Here is a 21,497-nt window from a genome sequence, read left to right as displayed (position 1 = left end):
GGGATCCCTCCCAGTTCTTTCCGCCCTTGTGTCCACACAGGATGCTCTTTCTAAGCAAGGCCACATTCTGCTGTGAATCCTAGGGGAATGGTATGGAGCCCACTGCATGGACAACCAAGAGCCTAAAGAAGCTAAGGCTGGTTTTGTGGAAGCGCTGGACAAGATGAGGTGTGACAGTTTCTGTATATGTTCACTGGGGAAATGAGAAGCAATTGGAATATTATCACTTGGTTTAATTTCAATATTGTCTATCAGAAAAGATAAAATATCAAGGAGAGGGATATACATGATGGGGTGACCTATATCTGAGCACTCACAATATACAGGGCATTTATTGGATAAGTGTTGTAATAAGAGGGCAGGCTACATTCCTGGCGCCCAGCCGCCCACACAGCAAGCCTTATCCGAAATAATTACACGGAAACTGTATTCTTTTAAACACTGCTTGACCCATTAGTTTTAACCTCTTATTGGCTAGCTCTTACATATTGATCTAACCCACGAGCTGGCTTACCAGGAAAGATTTAACCACAGTGGCACTCTGTTGTATTAAGAGTGGTGGCAGGCTATGGCTGTCTGGAGTGGGAGAATCAAGGCTACTGACTGACTAGGCTTCTTTCTCCCAGCATTCTGTCTTTCTACTCCACCTACCTAATTTTCTGTCCTATCAGGGCCAAGGCAGTCTCTTTATTTAACTAATGAAATTAACACAAAACAGAAGACTTTCCCCCATCAGATAAGCATGTTTTCTTGTGACAATATGCAGTGTGGTGATCCAAAACAGTTACAGGTGTAACGATCAGGACCTCAGGTCACAGAGCACTGCAACAGACATCGAGAGGGAGAGTTTGTTTGAAATACCATGAGGATTGGTGAAACAAGAGAGCATAACATATTCTTAGAAAATTGCTTGAAATATTCTGGCGTAGGTCTGCCATAAAATTTAACTTGCAAAAACATATAATATTTATCAACTAGAATAAAATTAAGAGATTATGATGAGTCATATTTACAAAATAAGATTAAACTAAATAAAATATCCATTAGAAATATTAAACTTTCTTTCAAATGTAAAAAAATTAGAATAAAAAACACTTATGAGTGAGTACATGTGATAATTGTCTTTGTAGGTCTGGGTTACCTCACTCAACATGATTTTTCCTAGCTCCATCCATTTGCCTGCAAAATTCAATATGCCATTTTTTCTACAGCGTAGTACTCCATTGTGTAAATGTACCATATTTTTCTTATCCATTCTGCAGGCGAAGGGCATTTAGGTTGTAAACATAGAGCAAAGAAAAGCAGCCCACAAATTCACAATCCTAGAGAACCTAGTCAACAATGAGTACTCAAAGAGAGACATACATAGATATAATCTACATGGAAAGTAGAAAAAGATGTCCTGAGTAAATTGAGGGCATGGGAACCTTGGCAGGGGGTTGAGGGAGAGGGGAGAGGCAAGGAAGGGAGCAGAGAAAAATGTACAGTTCAATAAAAATCAATAAAATTAAGGATAAAAGCTACAAAAACAAGGCATTCAGATGATAAGAATTAGATTCCAAAAGTGGAAGTAATATAACTACTTGTACTAAAATATTTGTTTTGTTGTGAATGAAGCTTAGACCTTCTGAGACATGTTGTGAGGCAACTACACAGGACTTTCAGCATTAACAAAACTCTTTCCCATTTTGGAATTCATTTGTTATATTGTACCATATTAGCACATTTTTCTATTGATGTCTTCAAATGCTTCCAGGATTTTAGCATGATAGCCAAACCAACCTCATTATTCCCCATTTTTGTTTCTGAATGTGCTATAATTTCATGCACCATATGAGATCTTTTCTCATGATTTCTTTGACTCCATTGTGAACTGGTAATACTTTTCTAAAGCACACTTCAGAAATACAGTCCTGATGGGTAAAGAAAAGGTATTTAGCTCACCAACCCTTGACCACTTTAATATATATATCCCTTCTCTAGGCAGTGATAACTCTAATTGCTTTTTATGTTGTCAAGAACTAGAAAGAAGAGAAAAAGTTCAACACAATGACTTTTAAATTGGAAGTATTAGGAAAAGGTTATAAATTAAGTCTGTTCATTACATTTAAATAAAAGGGAGGAGATCTTTATCTTGAACCAAAGCTCTACATTAGAAAGTTTGAACACAGCAGAGTATTCCATTACTGAAATTTGTGCTTAGTTAATGTGGCTGCTAAGTTCACTGGGGAATTGAAAAAGCAGAGAAGTCGACTCATCTATCGAGAATACAGATAGCATAAAATATCCAGCTTAAATAACACTGATAAAAATATATCTACAAAATAAAGGGCAATAGACTGATGATGCACATGCAACAGGTATAGTAATATAATGACTGCCACATAAGTAAGAAACTTGAGTAGGTTGTGACAGAATTTTCTCACTGATCAATACAAAACTTTAAAAAGGCATGACATGGGGAAGTGCCTATGTGCATCACAACTTAACTACATAAATATAAAAGAACATGTTATAAAAGAAAATTCTGTTAAATCTAAATTTTAAAAAAAATGTGTATAGGATAATAGTGCAATCAGATGTTTCAAATAAAGACAGGGTTTTATTTACTCTAAGATGGAATGATTACAAAAATTTTATTTTCTTGCCATACATATTCGATTAATGGAAAAAGAAATTACTTGAGGTCCTAATTTAGTGTGATGTAAAGAAAGCGTTGACACTAAAGTCAATTGCAATGGTCTGTTAGGAAATATCTTTGAGTTCTGTGAAGAAAGATGAAAATTACAAGAGTATAGACTAAAAAAAAATGGATAGCTCTTACATGCTGGATCCATCTCACAATGAGGTAAGGATCTGCATACACTTTCAATTATTGAGAGATTCCTGAACAACCTAGAGCTCTGTGAAAATGTAGCTTTATTATTAATCTTTTTTCCCAAGTAGCCTATCATGATATCCCACTATGTAAATAGCTATTTGATAATTATGTATCTATATATCAACAGAGTCTTAGTGATACAAAGTTATTCAACATTCAGCTTAACCTTCAGTTTTAACCAAAATCAAAACCATTTTTTAGACAAGACAGAATAAAAGATTCTGGTTACATACTGCCTTCATCTGAAACCTCTAAGTACATTTCTGAGTTTGACGGGGTCTCAATCGTTTTTATCTGTTCAAAATGCTGGAAATGGAAGAAAGCCACAGAACATTCATTTAGAGTAAAAATCTAATGCTTCCTGGTCAGAGAGAGCAATTACCCCTTTTTTATGAACTAATGTTCTCACACCAACATTGTTATCTGACAAAATAATTAAATTACAACTGCATGTGTCTCTTATCTAGATTCATCGATATAAACCATATTATCCACATGGGACAAAATTTCATTATTATTTAAACATCTTTTAAAATCTTAACTGACTTATAAATGCAGTAGTTTTTAGAGATATAAATAATGATAGAAAAATGCAATTTTACTTTAAATAGATCTTCATTCAGCCCCTATCATGTATACCCTGAGTTTAGGGGCTATTTAGAACTTCAATGTTCAAATATTTTTGACAAAAAAGATACTGAAATGTATGAGATGATAAGTGGGGTGATAGGAGGAGAAATGGGACTGGGTGCGTGTAAAATAAAGTAAGTGACATTCTCAGAGAACTAATGAATATATTCCTATAAAGGTGCTCTAACGTAATACAAAAGACAGAAACTTTCATGTTACAAGCTGAAAAAAATTATATTCAGTTACTCTGCCATGATCTCCCATTACTTAAAATTTTATTGTCTTAACTGACATAATGTTTATACTTATCAGTGCAATATGAGGTTTCAATACATTTCCACTTTGCATAATATTCAAGTAAGAGAATTAATATGTCTATCACTTTAAAAGTCTGCCTTTGCATTTTTATTTTTAGAATATCTAAAGTACTCAATGCTAACCTAAAAATTCAATATATTATTGAACCAAAGACAATACTAAAACATACCTCCTTTGTAATAAGTAAGCTATCATTACTTTTAAGACCACATAATTTTTACTATGACTTATGCCTTTAACACTATACTAAATGTGTCTCAGAATTTCAAGGCCTTAGGTCAAGTGATATATTTACACATCACTAATCAAAAGACACAAGCACAAAGGCAAACAACAGACATGGGAATATTTTAATATTCTCACTTCATAAAACAGTACATTCTATACTCAATCATTCCATTTGTTTTGCATAAATGAATAATAATTGCTCAATGCAAGATGTAGGAAAAAGGTACGTACTCTGTGGGAACCGTGGTGGGTTGTCATTGACATCAGTTAAGGTTATATTGACAGTTGTGGATCCTGAGAGTCCGCCAACTTGCCCAGCCATGTCTTTGGCTTGAATGACCACTGAGTAATGCTCTCTGGCTTCTCTGTCCATGTTGTGTAAAGCTGTTCTTATGACTCCTGGAATATAAAGTTTGAAAATCAATCAGTACAAGGTTTACATTGAACAAGTAATATTTTTGAGAAACATGAACAGTGTTCTAAATATTGACTTTGAAATAGCACAATTTTAAATGAGAGCATTTTTTTAAAGATTTATTTATTTATTATGTATATAGTATTCTCAGTACTCTGCCTGTAGGCCAGAAGAGGGCACCAGATCTCATTACAGATGGTTGTGAGCCACCATGTGGTTGCTGGGAATTGAACTCAGGACCTTTGGAAGAGCAGGCGGTGCTCTTAACCACTGAGCCATTTCCCCAGCCCCTGAGAGCATTTTTTTTAGAAAAAAAATGTTACTAATATTGAAAAACTGAGTCATTTACACATTTGTTTGTATATACATATTTTAAAGCAGTCATTTTTTCTCAAAATAGAAAATCATTCACCATGTGCTTCCTGGGTTAGTTGGCTCTCCAAAGCAGCCTTCACAAGACACACACATTGAAGTAACAGGATAACATGTGAATATATATTCCCTCTTCCTACTATGTTGGATATGGGGAATAAAATCAGGCCATTAGGATTGGTGACAGCCATATTTAGCATTTGACTGATTTCACTGATGTTCCAGACATTTATAAAATCATCCTCATTACCATATCTGACCTTTCTGACAAATACCAGCAATATCTATATAATTGACATTAAAATAGTTTTCATTGTATCCGATTAGAAGTTTCCCAATAAGACTCTCTCATCCTAGAATTACTAAACATTTATATACAATATCTTTTATATGAGAGAGTTAATTTTTATAGCCAGGTTAAAACTAAAAAGAAGATAAGTTATAATAGTAGAAAGAATTATTGAATCTATCTACGCTTTGCAATATAAGATATTATACTTCTTTCTGCTTTTTGTCTAATTTGTTTTTTGCAACCGAATTGATTGAATTTATAGTGACTTATATTTAAAAGCCTTAGGCACCAGATAAAATGATAGAAACCACAATTTCTATATATCAAACAAATAATTAAGGACATTTGATAGAGGCTTTTCTGAAAGTAAACAGAGAAGAAAATGATCACTATCAAAATCAATCTGACACCACAATGGTAATTGATACCCCTAATTTATACATATGCAAAATCCCCTTGCATTTCTCTTACAAAGAACAGTGCTTCATCAAATATATAAATTACAAAAGTAGGAAATTGAATCATATAGTAATTAACACTCATAGGATGTAGAGAACAAATTGGTACATGGTAGAAGAACCATTTGGTAAATTTGGTAAAACCAAAGTTCCCAGAGGATAATAAGTAGTACTTTGGCTTGCTATTTTTCTGTTGTATTACCACTTTAATTAATATAGAAAAAGCAAAAAATATCACATAAGACATTGACATTGTACACTTAAAAGGAAACCATATTTTCACTTAAAGGTATTATTCATTGAGCAAAGATGTATTGACAATGATCTAGTCAGTCGAAAAGAAATTGAACCTCGCCTTCTGAAAGCAGGATGACAGGAATCAACCTTCAGTTTGGGAGTGATGGTGACAGAATTGCTCATGGTAATTTTGCAATAAAATTACTTTTATATCCCAGAACAGTAAGGACTCAAATTACAACCTGTTTTAAAATAAAGGGAATGCCAAACCTGGAAATTAGAAAATTGTCCAAAGATAGATAGGTTTGATTAAAAATCATGTTAGCTCTCATACTAATTTCATAAATAAATGGATAAATTTAGCATCTGGCCTGAGTCTCCACCTCAAAGCTGGAAATCACTAAAGATTATCTGTACTCATACCCAAATATGAAGTACTGAACCATATTGTGTTTTAGGGCCTCAATGCATGTTTGTTTCCCTTTTATTTGCCACATGCTGATGAGATATAAAGATAGTATTTTAACTTCTGATGTTAAAATGCATAATTATAATACCTGGTGATATAAAACTCATTCACGTATCTAGCAGTCTGATAGATTTTCTAAACAAATCAAGGCGAGTTATCTCAGATATATACTTAGAGACTGTACTGTCAAATCACCTTAGTTTTATTTTTGCATACTAATGAGATATATGTGCTTTTATCTATTTTATTTTTAGATTGTAATTACATCCTATATACATGTGTGCACGGATGTGTGTAACAACAATTAATGATAGAAACGAAAAGTACCTATTGATTTGAAAGAAAAACAAAAAGCGTGTATGAAGAATTTGAAGTGAGATAGGGGAAAAGGAAAATGATGTAATTACATATTACAATCTTACAAAAAAAAGAAATACTTTTCAAAACAGAGAGAAGAGGTACTCAAAGAAAGACAATACCACGTAAACAATCCAGATTTGCAAAAGAAGACAGTGCCTGAGGAAAAATGGCAATGGAAAATGACATTTGTTTGTGTGTACTCTAAGACTGAACACTCTTAAGAGTACAGTGGTTCAAAGTAGTCTTGTGTTCCTCTGGTCCAACACTTTATTGATTATAGCACTCAATAGACACTCCATGCTCTACTTGAGTCTTACAAACAGCGCTCTTCACATGAAGCTTACACTCATGATAGGGAAAAACATTAAGAAAGATAATTAAGGACATTGTACAAAAGAAATGGAGTGGTATCAAACACTAAGGAGAAATAAAAGCACTGGCTTTGTGCACAGTTGTAAGGACGGTTAAGAGGCAGCATGTTTGGAGTGGTACACTTACCTGTTGACTTACATGTTATGTTTCTAAAACCTGCAGGAACTTAGGCACTGTTTACAGGCAAATTATAAGAACATATGGGAAATTATTATGTCTTAAGAACTTATGTGTGATTTTTTGTCTTTAACTAATGCATTACTGTGGTTTTACATCATCTGTGCTCTCAATGATATTTGTGCAGACCTCTGACTGTATGGTAGACTTGCCACGAGGTGTAATGCTATCATTCAATTTTTCTCAGCTTCATATTCAATAATCTCCATGAGATAACTTGGAGTATTTTCTCCACTGGCATAATAAAACAACACTAATCCAGAACTAAATATACAAATTTGATTATCTAAACTCAAGAAAGTGATACACCATTAAGTAGAGCTGAAAACTCAAACTTGTAGTCATTTCATTAAAAGAAATAAAGAATGAAGAGATATTATTAAAAATAAGGATATCCTCAACATTCCAAAAAAGTAGTTCTTATTAGTAATGAGTAGCCAATGGCCAAGTAAACATTAATTATCTCCACATACATTAATGTAAGCCAAAATAACCACAGCCAAAGGAGAATGATGTGCTTTTGTCAGATAATAATCACAATTTATTTAAATCATGAGACTATCAGTAATATTTGCAGAAAATGTATTAGATATGAATGCTAAACCATGACAAAAATCAACACAAGTATGTTGACAAAATCAAACATCTTCGTATTTTAGAATTATTGGCATACTTTGGGCTGCAGAATGTTTATCATTAAAATATGTATATGAGAACAATTAAATATATGCACATGAATGTCTGCTTGTTAGGTAGGATTCCATCTTATTGGCCGTGATTAATATGTTAGAAAGATGTGAGAAAAAAGCTTTAGGTGAAAGAACTCATTCATTACACAAACCCTTTCAAGTGGAATTTCTCAAACAGAGGGAAAAAAAAACAAGGATGTCATCTCACCTACAACCTAAAGGAATGCTGAGATATGATAAATCAGACTGAAGATATAGAATCAGCTCTGGAAATAAGGGCCTGCAAACTTCAAGGCTTTTGAATTTGCCTGCAAATAAGGTGGAAAGTCATCAACATTCTTTATGCAAGGAAACAACATAATCTTACATTTTAGCAAAATGGATTTGGGTGTTGTACAGGGAAAAGATAGTGTAGAACAATTCAGAAATCAGGAAACAAGTTCACAGATGATTACAATGAAGGTAAGTAGACTAGACTGCAGAGCAGTATCAGGTGTTGAGCCTTTGCTGATGGAAGAACTGAATGGCATCAAAGGAAAGGAATGTGATAAAGGGTGATTTAAAATATTTTACCTTACAGCAGATTGTAAGCGGTATTTGTGGGGACATTTTATATACCAGTGCTTGTGGGTTGCATTGTATGTCTGTGTATGTGTGTATGTGTGTTTGTGTGATGCTGCAAAACTGGGTTAGAATATATTCTATAGCAGACATCTTAGTAATTCACAAGAGATATTGTGTGAGCTCATAGTATATGAGAGGATTGGTTAAACTACACTTTAAACCTATCATAAATATAAGATTTAAACCCTTTAGCTTGATGACATTCACAAAGGAAGAAGTATATAAAGATGTTCAAATATTGAATCCTGGCCCAGGAGACAGAGACAAAAATGCACACCAAAGAACAGGGACAAAAGATGAAAAGCATGGAGGTGTGGCATGCTGGAAGCAAAGAAGTTTGCAGAGAACAGCAACTGTTCAAGTGTGTCGAACGCTGCTGCGAAGTCAAGTATGATCCAGCCAGAGCAGGCTGTGGGATGAATGGACGGCACAGGCATAATAACGGGAAGTGTGGCAGCCTGACCTAAATTTGAACAGTGAATATGAGGTGAAAGAAATGTTCCATGGGGTATTTTGAAGTGCATCTCTAAGGACAAGTAGACAGGGCAAGATGTCTGATTATAAGTGGACTGTGAAAAGGGCCATGATACTAATGGCACTCCGGGACAAGCTTAAGGGCCCACATCAGTGGGGAGTCTCTTGAGAGAATGAGGAGTACCAGCTGAAGAGCACTGAAGAGCGCTAGCTCCTGACTACATTGACCTCGATGTACTTGAGGGGTACCTGTGAAAAAGAATGAAGAGTATTTGAACCCAGGGCACTCTCTAGAAAGGTCCTGGAATGAAAAATAAAGATAATAATTACAATCTCAAAGAGAAAGAGGAAGCGGCTCTCACTCCTGTATCACCGAAGAATATGCCAATTATGGACAATAAATGATCAAAATTGCTCTTGATTGAAACTTCATCCCTTGAATTATATGTATAAAGGCTACAAAAGTTAGATTTTTAAGAAAAGTGTATGAGATAAAAAATTGGTCTGTCTCATCTTAATAAATATGAAGCAAAATTGTTCATTTCACTAAATTAAACATATACATTTATTTATTAATATTAGTACTGAATTTATAAATTAGCTTAACCATCTCTAGGAAGGCAAGTCAATTCAGAATATGCAAGAAGTCACTATGCTTAATTTCTATCAACTAAATTTGGGGGATCTATAGACTTTTATAGTTTGTTTTTAGACATTTGGAAAGACATACAAGATATTCCAGTAATAAAGATTAATGTAACTAAAATGAAAAAATATATACTAATTTAAAAGTAAGAATGATTTAAAAAATGATGTTACCTATTTAAATGTTTTCATTTATCATTTCTGCCAACTGTTTATTTGTTATTTGTATGTCTAATTTTTTCAATTCTTTATCCTACAATATATCTGGCAAGAAGAGGCAATGGTTTATGAAAATAATTCTATGTGGTTGCTTTGTACAACTGTTTTGCCTGATCTAACGTAGGATAGAAATTGAATGTACATATTCTATTTTTCTTTTTAATCTCTGTGTGTATATGCCACTTTGATTTTGCACCTATAAGGTTGGTATTTTGTGAGATATCGCTAAATACTGCAAAGTGAGAGGGACTGATCTCCCCCTCATCCACATCCCAAGGAATTTTGTCCCTCTCACACTAGCCATTTTGTCCTTTCCTATGCAGAATTGACAGGAACTGAATCAGGCATTTCCAGCAGCCCTATACATTAAGCACAACAAACACTGCATGAATGAAGCAATGTACCAGAAATGCCTGCAGGTCCTGATTCCCTGTGCATACTCAAGAATTCTTTGCAGAGAATTGTTTAAGGTTTGAAGAATGATCTGTATTAGAAAACAAGAAAATAAATAACTAGAAATGACTATGAAACAAAGCCTGAAATAGAAAGAAAATTAGCACAGCATACAATGGCTGAGGGAAAAGTAAATGAGGCATTGATTTTTGTTTCGGTGACTCTTGTTTTCTATTAACATACACCTAAAAATTACGCTTTTTTGTTGATTTAGCACCTTTCATGTTTATATTAGTACTATTCATTCTTGAGGTTCCAAAGTGCCTATAAATATCTTTCTACTGATCAAGTGCCATCCCTCGAGGTTACTTGACTAAGGTCTTCCAAGACAGTGCTTTGGCCTCACCTTTTCCAAACTTTCCCTTCACAAATATTTCTAAAGGGAAATATCTAATGAGATAACATCAAATGCAAACAGACAGCAGCCAGAAATCCAGGATGCTTAACCATATGGATGATTATGACTTATAACTGAGGAACATTATTACATGTTCCACTGTCAATCAGAAGGAACACCACAATATCCTGCACATTTTTTTTTCACGTTTATACTTTTGAGATTTAATAGAATCTCCAACTATCACGTCTTCTTCCTGGGTAAGAGCATTTTATTCACTAAACACTGCAATTTAAGAATTCTGTTTTTCTCTTCTTAGTATCTTTTTGTGTGTTTATGATAAAGTCATGGGACAAGTTATTTCTCAAATTCTAAAATTCCTTTCAAGAATATATGGACCACGATAAGAATCTCTATATACCACACCAGTATTCAGAGCTTTGTGTGATGTAAAGAAAGTATATTGAGACTGAGACCATTGTGTTGGAGTATACCTCAGATTGACAAGTATGAGAGAGTACTGGATAGCATGGGTTTGAGCTCTTGTATCTAATACTTTTTTAAAAATTATTCAGATATAATATCTTTCAAATCTTGTATGTGCGTGTGTGTGTGTGGATGGGTTGCCCCTGTCATCATTCTCCTTTTTTTTTTTATTTTATTCAGCTATATACTTTTCTCCGCTCCCCTCCTTTTCTCTCCTTCAAACCTCTCCCATGGCCCCCATGCTCTCAATTTACTCAGGAGATCTTGCTTTTTCAACTTTCTATCTTTTTTAGGGTCCTCATTGATGTCTAGGTTCTCTGAGATTGTGGTTTGTAGGCTGGTTTTCTTTGCTTTATGTTTAAAAACCCTTTTTGAGTGAGTACATATGATAATTGTCTTTTGGGGTCTAGATTACCTCACTCAATATGATGTTTTCTAGATCCATTTATTTTCCTGCAAATTTCAAAATATCATTATATTTAAGACTATGTAGTACTCCATTGCATAAATGTACCACATTTTCCTTATCCATTCTTTGGTCAAGAGGCATTTAGGTTGTTTCTAGGTTCCTGCCTATGACAAACAATGTTGTTATGAACAAAGTTGAACACATGTCCTTGTGGTATGATTGAGCATCCTTCACATACATACCCAAAAGTGGTATTGCTGGGTCTTGAGGAAGGTTGTTTTATAATTTTCTGAGAAATCGCCATACTGATATCCAAAGGGATTGTAACAGCTTGCACTCCCACCAGCAAGGTATGAGTGTTCCATTTACCCCACATCCTCTCCAGCATTAGTTGTCATCAGTGTTTGATATTGGCCATTCTTACAGGTGAAAATTGCATCCCAGAGTTGTTTTGATTTGCATTTCTCTGACAACTAAGAATGCTAAACATTTCCTTAAGTGTCTTTCACTCATTTTAGATTTCTCTGTTGAGAGTTCTTTGTTTAGGTCCATACTCCATTTTTTCATTGGAATATTTGTTCTTTTGATAACTAATTTCTCGAGTTCTTTGTATATTTTGGAGATCAGACCTCTGATGTGGGATTAGTGAAGATCTTTTATCATCCTGCAGACTGCCGTTTTGTCTTGTTGACTGTGTTTTTTGCTTTACAGAAGCTTTTCAGTTTCAAGAGTTCCCATTTATTAATTATTTTCTCAGTGTCCGTGCTTCTGGGGTTATATTTAGGCATGCTCTCTTTTGCCAATATGTTCAAGTGTACTTCCCACTTTCTGTTCTATGAGGTTCAGTGTGGCTGGTCTTATGTTCTTTGATCCATTTTGACTATAGCTTTGTGCATGGTGATAGATATGGATTTATTTTCATTCTTCTACATGTTGATATCGAGTTATTACAGCACCAGTTATTATATAATGAACATAATTTTTGAAGAGAGTAAATGTTAATAACTTAGTCTTTAGGGTTTTTATTTATTTTTAAGTCTGCATGAGTATTTGCCACAGGTATGTGCACATGTTGAAGCCATGAGAGGGCACAGCATCCATGGAGCTGGAGTTACAGGGAAATTGTGAGCTACCTAGCATTAGGCTAGGAGGTCTTACTGTCCTTGGATAGCAGCAACTGATCCCAACATCTAAGCCATGATGCTGGACTCATGAGTCAGTTTATTACCCCAAGATCTGTGAATAGAAGCCTAGCTAGGGTGCATTTAACATACCATGTGCTGTGATCAATATAACTCTTCCAACTATTTAATTATCCTCTTCCTAAACAGAGCTACTCCTTACTAATACTTGTAAGTATAGACTATTGAAAAGCCCAGTGGTTTCCTACATTTTTTCTTTAACTCGGGTGCTATGGCCCAGAAGAAAACACCCTTAGTGCTTGTGTTCTGTGTACACACACCCTTTATTGAAACATCACACGGACTCCTTGGTGGAGAGTCTTCATTTGGCTGGTATCTCAGTCTCACAGCTGGTTACAAAGATTGTTCTCAGACTGTTGGAGTCCTCTAAGCACAGAACACAGTGTGCTGTCCTCTGTAGGCTAGTGTGCTGTATTCAGTCACAGTACATCAATTGGCCTCCAATGTGTTTGCTGGTTTCTTGTTGAATATGAAGGAAATATGAAAATTCTCACAGGTCCTGGTCTCTTGGATGTATTTTTCTACCTCAAGGTTTGTGTTCCCTTTATGCTTTCAAACAGAATTTTAAAATGAAACAAATATATCAGCCTAATATGCCGACGAATGTTAAACATAAACTGTTTTCTCCAATTGCATTTTGTATGTTAAAACTACAAAATTCTATCAAATTGGAAATCATCAAATGATTCAGCAGCAACCTAATGATGTCATTAATTCAGTTGACATTGATTGCATTATGAGGTATGAAGTGCTCAGAATAGAAATCACCGCAGAAAACATTTTTATTCAATTCAATGTGCTCATGGACTAGAGTATGATAATCTCATATTTTACAATCAAATTACTCCAAAGTGGATTATTAAAAGTAGCAAAACTTTCACTTCTTCTTTTCCTCCTTTTCTTTCCACTCTTTGTAAAATAGAGCAAGATTTAACAGTTGGGAGAGTAATTGCCCATTTACACATATGTTTAAATTGTTTCACAGACATTTAATCACACGATGTGCTTCCCAGATTAAGCAATTATAAGACACTTTGTGTGACTGTGCAAATATCATTGGTTTTCACGTGTACTTTGGGAACTTTGTCTATCAAATATCTGAACAATAGGAGGTCTCGATGATCAGTTTTAAGCTATATCTATCCCCTTTCCCTCAGAAAAGCAGGCATAGGATTGCAGAACTGTAAGCTAAGAGAAGATTTTATCTTTTTCTCTAACATATTATTACATTGCTTTATTTCCTCTAAGTTATTTACAATATATGAAATATAATAATTTGAAATAATCATTTGTCATATTTATGATTTGCAACTTAATGCGTAGACACTGTATTTTCTTTCTGTTTTGCATTAAACATGTCTGTAACAGTGAATGCACTGTAACAATTTAAGACATGGACTTGCCAAGTAGACTTACAGGATCTGAAAACTAATCTCATTGGCTGGTTGGTTCTGCATTTTAATGAAGTTATTGTTCTATAGGTAGGTTTCTTATTTAAAGAAATATAGCTCATGAATTATCATTTGGCTGTAAGGATACTACATCAAATAACAGATCATGCTGAAAAATCTAGAGAAAATTGGTTACACAAACATAAATGAAATAAAAATAAGAGTTAAAAGTATTCCTACTTTGTGATAACAACAAGGGACCTCTGGACCACAAGCTCTCAAGACTGACAGCACACACAAGACCTACAGGGATCAGCACCACATGCGTCCCTGCTTCTCCCATGAGAGGAAGAGCAGAGATATGTCCACATCCCTAATCCAGAAACTGTCTCGGATAGACAACTCTTTTCAAACAAAGAATTAGTTTTCACCATCAGAGTCTCACTGGGGAAACAAAACTCATAGGGGTAAATCACATGTCCCACAATACATGGGCAACAGAAAACAAACTGAGAAGCGTCGTTGGGAGGTATTTGTCATGATATCAGGCACTTTGCTGTTGTTAAACCTTCATTTGTTTGTTTTTCTGTGTTAGAGGTCCTTTCTTGATATATTACAGCTCCTAAGTTTCTTGTTTATGGAAGATTCCTTAGTCTGCAAGTATGTTGGTCTCTATATCTATATAGTCTTCATGTGCTTTTCCTTTTGGCTTTTTCTTATTTGGTTGTTTAGTCATAATAATATTGACTTGTCTTGATTTATTTAGTTATCATTTCTTAAATGTCTGTTATTTTCTTAATGAACGACACTCAGGGTCTGGATCCAGACATAAGAGTAGATGGGAAAACATTTGAAAAGGTAGAGGAAGGGAAAACCACAATTAGATTATGTTGTATGGGGAAAATTCTATTTTCTTGAGAGTTTTGTTTATCATATAAAAGGGAAAAGTAACCCTAAAGAATTTATGTGAATGAATATTGCAAAAACAGTTCCACAATATTTAAATGCAACATATTTTATAAATTAAAAAATTAATTTTCAATTCAAAGTAGTTTATGAAGTAAAGAGTAGAGGCATGTATATATTAGAAGACCAGAAATGTGTTTGATGATTTCCCAATGATCATTAATGCCAGTTCCACCTTTCCATTTGGAAGAGTACAAGGCAACCTTCACATTCCAATAAGTAATTTTCTCTCTTCATATTCGCTTAGGCCGTACTGACTGCTTCTTTGGAACACATATATTTGATATGCTAAACAACATTTTATATTTACATAACTCTCCTAAAAATCATGGAGGGTGAAACCCCATTGAAATACTTATGATAATTCTAAATATTATATTCCCATTTTTGGATTCTCAGAATAGCAGTCATACTGTCCTGCTGTTGATATCATAATCGCACCTGAAAGAAAAAAATCTGAAGAGATTGCATCTTTACAACCCGTTATACACAAGAGCTTTCACCTCTGGAAGTTACATTAAGTGCTTAGAAATATAGGTAGAAATTTTAAACCAAAGATGATGAATATAAGATTGAGCCAGGTGAGTGGCCCGCATTTGTTTCAAACTAACAATGAGGCAAGAATCAATATCCTCAGAAAGGGAAGTCTGTAATCACTCATCTTCACCGCCTCCCTGTCTCTTGTCAACCTCACCATCTGCCTAGTCAACAATTGTTTCACTTTTTTTCTTTTTGCTCCACCTTGAAAATTATCTCTGAACATATTTTTGAAAGGAGAAGAGACGTTATCAAGTTCTATAGAGTTGTATAGAATATAATTCTTGAAGTGATTGCCTTAAAAGGTAGAACACTTTATAGATTTTGGGGGAGAAAAACTAAGACATTGCCATTTATTTTAGTGAAAATGTATATTTATTATAGGTAATAAAAATGATGAAAAAGTTTCATGAAAGTAGAGAAGGATTTTTGCTTAGTAAAGTGCCAATAAATTGTGAAATATTACCCATAAAACCACTCTTTGCTGAAACAGGCTTGACTCAATTGATTTTCAATTACTAACTTACAATGTCCACTCTTGACTTTAATTTAGTTGGATTCAGTTAAGACAATAAATTCTATAGCAAAACATTATGAACACTGGATTCATAAGGATACCTAGTTTTAGAGCTTAATTACTGATAATTAATTATCTCTTTTTATTACTGCTTTGTAAAAATTTCCACAAACTGTTTCTCATTCAGTCTGAGAGTTTCAGGAACATTGGAGAAAACGTCCTCCGAGCTTCATAGCTACTCCCTTTGAGGAGCTCTGAGTATTTGCAATAGATTTGCAATATACTTTAAATATAAAGACTATTTGTCATTTCCTCAAGAAAGAAGAACTTTTGACCTTTGCCTGAAATCCCAGTGACTCTTTCTTACACATTCCTCCCAGCTGTATGTGATTCTGTTCATGCTGTTCATGGTCTCCTAACCTTCTCAGGTGTTAGAGCACTTAGAGTGTGAAAGGTACGTTTATGTACCTGTGGGGGAAACCATCATAATCCATGCAGAGATGAGGTTTGTCTGGGATGCAGTTCCTCTGGTGTTACACACTACCCAGTAAGAAGCCTCATCCATGCTCTGTGTGAAGGCCGGAATGTCAGCAGCTGTTCTGGGCCATGATGCAAACACAGCAGATGGCAATTGATAGTTCAGATGTCCAGGCTCCAGATGGATAATTCTCTGATAGAGAAGAACCTTGTTCAAGCAAGGTTTACTGGACCACAGACTCTGGAAGCCAGCTGCTTCTGTCTTTAAATTCACATGTACTAAAAATAGCTGCGGAATCTCCCAAATACTGTGCGTTTTTGTGTAATTTGTACATATAATCTCATGATTCCATATTAATGTTATGGGCATATATATCTGTGGATAGTCAGCAAAATGACTTCTCATTGATCTGTATAATTTTGATGAACAGAAATATACCAGAATATGCTTTTTAACTAGATCTATTGTTCCACAAGGACTGTAAGACATTTAGATGCCTGTTTTATTTCTTTACCCAGACTAATGTAAGAAAATTACAAGTCTCTAAGTCTAAAATGCTACATACATTTAGCTGACTTAAAACCTCAGAACAATTCCCAACTTGACTGTCTCTGTAAATGGATCCTAAATTAAAACTTTACAGATATGCACAAGGACAGAGTTCAGGTGTCTAAACCAGGGTTATTAGCACAAAGCAACTGAAAATACATGGGAGTTTCTCTAACTGAGTCTGGATGACAACGACAAACTCTTTGTGCAAATTCCTCAATCACTTGTCTCGCCATGCACTATTCCCCTTGACTCTGGAACAGTCTGTACACCAAGAAGCCAGGCATTGACAGCTACCCACTCCCCTCAGATGTAGCTTTTGTATCCTTTTTCAATGAAAAAAGTTTGTTGTTGAATGTGTAAATGTAAGCTAGGTGGACAGAGAAGCTAGAGAGAATTGGAACTGGAGAATAAGCAGGCAATAAAGAAAGAATGTATGTGTGTCTTTCTCTCTCAGAAAGATCAAAACTTATCCCTAAAACCCTAAGAGAAAAAGTTTCCAAATCCCTACTGTTTTGAAGGCATTATTTCTAGACCCTGGGTAAAGTCCTGAGATTTGGACTCCTGGGATATGGTGTTCATCAAACTCAGGTTCAACAGGCTGGAGTTGCATGAGATCACTACTTTGGTCAGGAATTGGTGCTCTGTTTGGAGTGATCTGATGATCCTCACTCATCAGGAAATGTTCACTATATATGTGTGCATGTTTGTGTGTGTATTCACATACATATGTATGTATGTAATGTGTATATAAAAACCTTAAGTAGTTAGCATAGTTTTTCACATAAAATGCATAGAATGATTCTATTCAAATGCTATTTTATTATATTTGTATCTGCATTATAAATTTTATATGTGTATTCTTTGTGTCAAGTGTGTTATGAAATGTATTTGACATTTAAATTTTAGTTGTTCACCTTTAAATCTTTGACTATCAAGTTTCAATGACACTGCCCCAGTAATCTCAAAAGTATGAAATTAATAAAGATAAATTTTAAAATATTTCAGTCTATAAATAAAATTATTTATACAAAGTTGGGGAGCATTCTATAGGGACTTTAAATAGCTATACTTGACAATCCATTTTCAAAAATGGCTAACATTTTCTCCCAACATGCTTAAATGTACAAATTAATAATTATATTATAAATTAATAATAATTTTGTCATTAAATAGTAAAAGTAAGGAGAGAGGGAAACTGAAGTGCAATGATCTATTTTCCTAACTCTATCGGTAATATATGGGCCTTTTGTAGTTAGAAATTCACAATGATATCATATTTACATAATAAGCCACTTCAGCGCTGTAAGTAGCATGACTCAGTCATGCCAGCATACATTCTGTCTTCTCTCAAGCAAACTGAGAGAAAGGACATGAGTCTATGCCATCTGTCCTTTTTCTCTAATGAGATTTTGTTCCGTGGGGGAAAATCAAAGAAGAGCTTCGGAAGTCTCCAGACTGCAGGTAGAGATTTGTTTCCTTGTTTTCCTTTCAAGATTATCCTCTTTATTTCTTTCACGGATTTCAATTTGCAAAGAAAGTTATTTTCTGTGTTGACTTCATACCACACTGCGATGCCATTTAAACTTTACAAGACAGAAATTCTGCCTTTTGCATTAAGACAGATAAACCTGGAGACAAATTTAGAAAATACAATACTAAATATACCTGCTTACATGTGTAATTCAAAACTTCTAGATCATGTACAAGTAGAATAATGTTTCCCAGTAGTATACAGAGAGCATAAGGGAAATGCTAGCCACAACCCAAACTTGTGGAATTATAATGTCTAACAATGTGACATCTGATAAAATAATTTCTACAATAAAAATACTAAGAGGCTATATCCCTCTAATAGTTCTCCCACAAAATAAAACTACTAGCAAATATGCAAGATTTTATATATATATTGCATTGACAGTGAATATTTTATGTTGGAGACCAGCTTCTATAAAGATACCACTTACCAGGTTGGGGGCATGGGGATTAGAAAAACAAGTAGAGAGAACAAAAACACAAGTGAAAATAATGAAACAGAAATTTTGGATTGTACCTGTAGGGACTTCTAGTGAATACCAAAATCCCTGAGCTTAATTTTCCGTACACTTTATATTCCATTACAACAGGGGGGAGAAGGCAAAAGACTGGTTTAACACGATACAAAGGACAGCTAAAACAGTTACTTGCTTCAATACTTGAGATATCAAACTATTATCATGAGAAAAGCCTTCTATTGTTTACACAGAACCTACCCTAGACCAAGTATCCCGAAGGCAGTCACTTCCTAGATCAAACCTCTTAATTCAAAGGAAGGAGTAGAAAGAAGTATGCTTGCATTTTCTGACCTATTGGTCAGGGTGAAGAGGATCCACCTGTATAGGCCATCTTAATGCCAAAAACACCAAGTAACCATACCCCAGGTCAGGGCATGTAACTATACTTGTTAAAAAGTTCAAGCAAGTTGAAACTCTCTGACCTTCAAACAAGGTAGACATAGGCTCACAATTTTATGTGGATACATATTTTAAAGTATTTTATTACATGATTTAAATATAATAAAAAAATTGAATGTGCACATACACTCTAGTGATGTTGTGAGGAAGGAAATGATACAGTGTTTACTTGTAATTTAAAGAAAAAGTGACAATGTATCTATACAAATATCCTATTTAGTGTTATGATCTGCTGCTGGCTTGTCCTGTCACCTGGGTATCCTCCCTCTTTAAGAGACAAGACCTACCTATCCCTGCCCCTTCCTCCAAGGCAAAGGGATCTTCAACTTCTTCCAGCCTGTGTACACTCTCTTCCTGTACTTCTTTGGAAGAGGTGCCTGCAGCCCCCTCTCTCTCTTCCCCTTTCTCTCTCTTTTTCCCCTCCCTCCCTCCTTCCCTCTCTTCTTCTTCTTCTTCTTCTTCTTCTTCTTCTTCTTCTTCTTCTTCTTCTTCTTCTTCTTCTTCTTCTTCTTCTTCTTCTCCTTCTCCTTCTNTCTTCTTCTTCTTCTTCTTCTTCTCCTTCTCCTTCTCCTTCTCCTTCTCCTTCTCCTTCTCCTTCTCCTTCTCCTTCTCCTTCTCCTTCTCCTTCTCCTTCTCCTTCTCCTTCTCTCTCTCCCACTGTCTCTCCCTCCCCGTCTCCCTCTTCCCCTTTTATTCCAAAACCCACTAAATAATCTCTATAACCAAACTCTCTCTGCATGTCTTATCTATCTGGATCGTCCACCTGCCTGGGACTTGCCAAAACCTAGGATGGTGCGACCAGCTGCTCCTTGTGGCCTTCTGCTCTCTCTCAGGGAACAGCTGCCCCTTGGGTAACCCTTTTTGGCCTCTGAGCCATTCACCACCATGGTCTCCCAACAGCTGCTGCCCTGCTTGGGACACTGGCCATTTTTTAATTGATTTTATTGAGCTATTCATTTTTCTCTGCTCCCCTTTCTTCTTCTCCCCTCCCCTTCAATCCTCTCCCATGGTCCGAATGCTCCCAGTTTACTCAGGAGATCTTGTCTGTTTCTACTTCCCATGTAGATTAGCTCCATGTGTGTCTCTCTTAGACATAAAGCAATGAAAACCAGCCTACAAATCACAATCCCAGAGAACCCAGACAACAATGAAGACCACCATTTTTTTAGAGAATAACATTCAGAACAAAAGCTATTGTCATTAAGAGAAAATATATATATTTAGCGAACCACTCACTTAGAATTTAATGACACTCTCTAATAAATGAAACATGCTCTGCACTCTAAATTTGCTTTCCAAGAAAGAGAAACCTCCAGCATTTGCAGCTTTGATGAAAATAGAAAATGAAAAAAAAGACAAAACCATCTGAGGTCTGAAGTGGCAGCATTCCTCAGCTTTGTAAATGCCGCAGGAGGCAACACGTTTCTTATATAATTATACTATAGGAATGTACTTCAGTAAGTAAGGACCACAGTGCAGAGGAAAGCAAAATGCCAAAGCCTGTCTAAAACATTCTGGAACAAGTGGCCTGGAAGGCCAGAACAAGCCAAGGAACTGGAAACGATTCAGAACATGTAAAGAGTTTTGTTTAGTCCTCGCTTCTACAGAGAAATGCTTCTTGTATCTAGTTCAAGGCTAGGATGGAGTTTTGATGAGACGGTTTAAATGAATTTGTGGTTAAACTATATATTGAAATGGAGATTCTCAAGAGTGGATTAAATAAATAAATAAGAAAAAGAACACAGTGGATTTTTTTTTCTTTGATTGCTGTAGCCCCTATAGAGTTTATGGGTCTCTGAAATACTTGGGCAACACAGTTGGCCAGCCCCTGAGGGTGCAGGTATGGGGGATAAGACCCT

The 21,497-nt window shown here is 35.2% G+C and overlaps 1 protein-coding gene across 4 annotated transcripts in view; it reads right to left on the bottom strand.

The window, feature by feature from the left end:
• Positions 1 to 21,497, bottom strand: part of Cdh18 (cadherin 18) — a 319,968-nt gene that overhangs the window by 75,001 nt on the left and 223,470 nt on the right. For all 4 annotated transcript variants that reach the window (XM_050120488.1, XM_050120490.1, XM_050120491.1 and 1 more), the window contains exon 5: positions 4,289 to 4,456. In XM_050120488.1, coding sequence (XP_049976445.1) covers positions 4,289 to 4,456 — 168 coding nt within the window. The remainder of the gene's footprint in view (positions 1 to 4,288; positions 4,457 to 21,497) is intronic.

Source organism: Alexandromys fortis, unplaced genomic scaffold (assembly GCF_014885135.2).
Source record: "Alexandromys fortis isolate MF-2015 unplaced genomic scaffold, M_Fortis_MF-2015_v1.1 scaffold_191, whole genome shotgun sequence".
Taxonomy (NCBI): Eukaryota; Metazoa; Chordata; class Mammalia; order Rodentia; family Cricetidae; genus Alexandromys; species Alexandromys fortis.
This window is presented reverse-complemented; position numbering and strand designations above follow the sequence as displayed.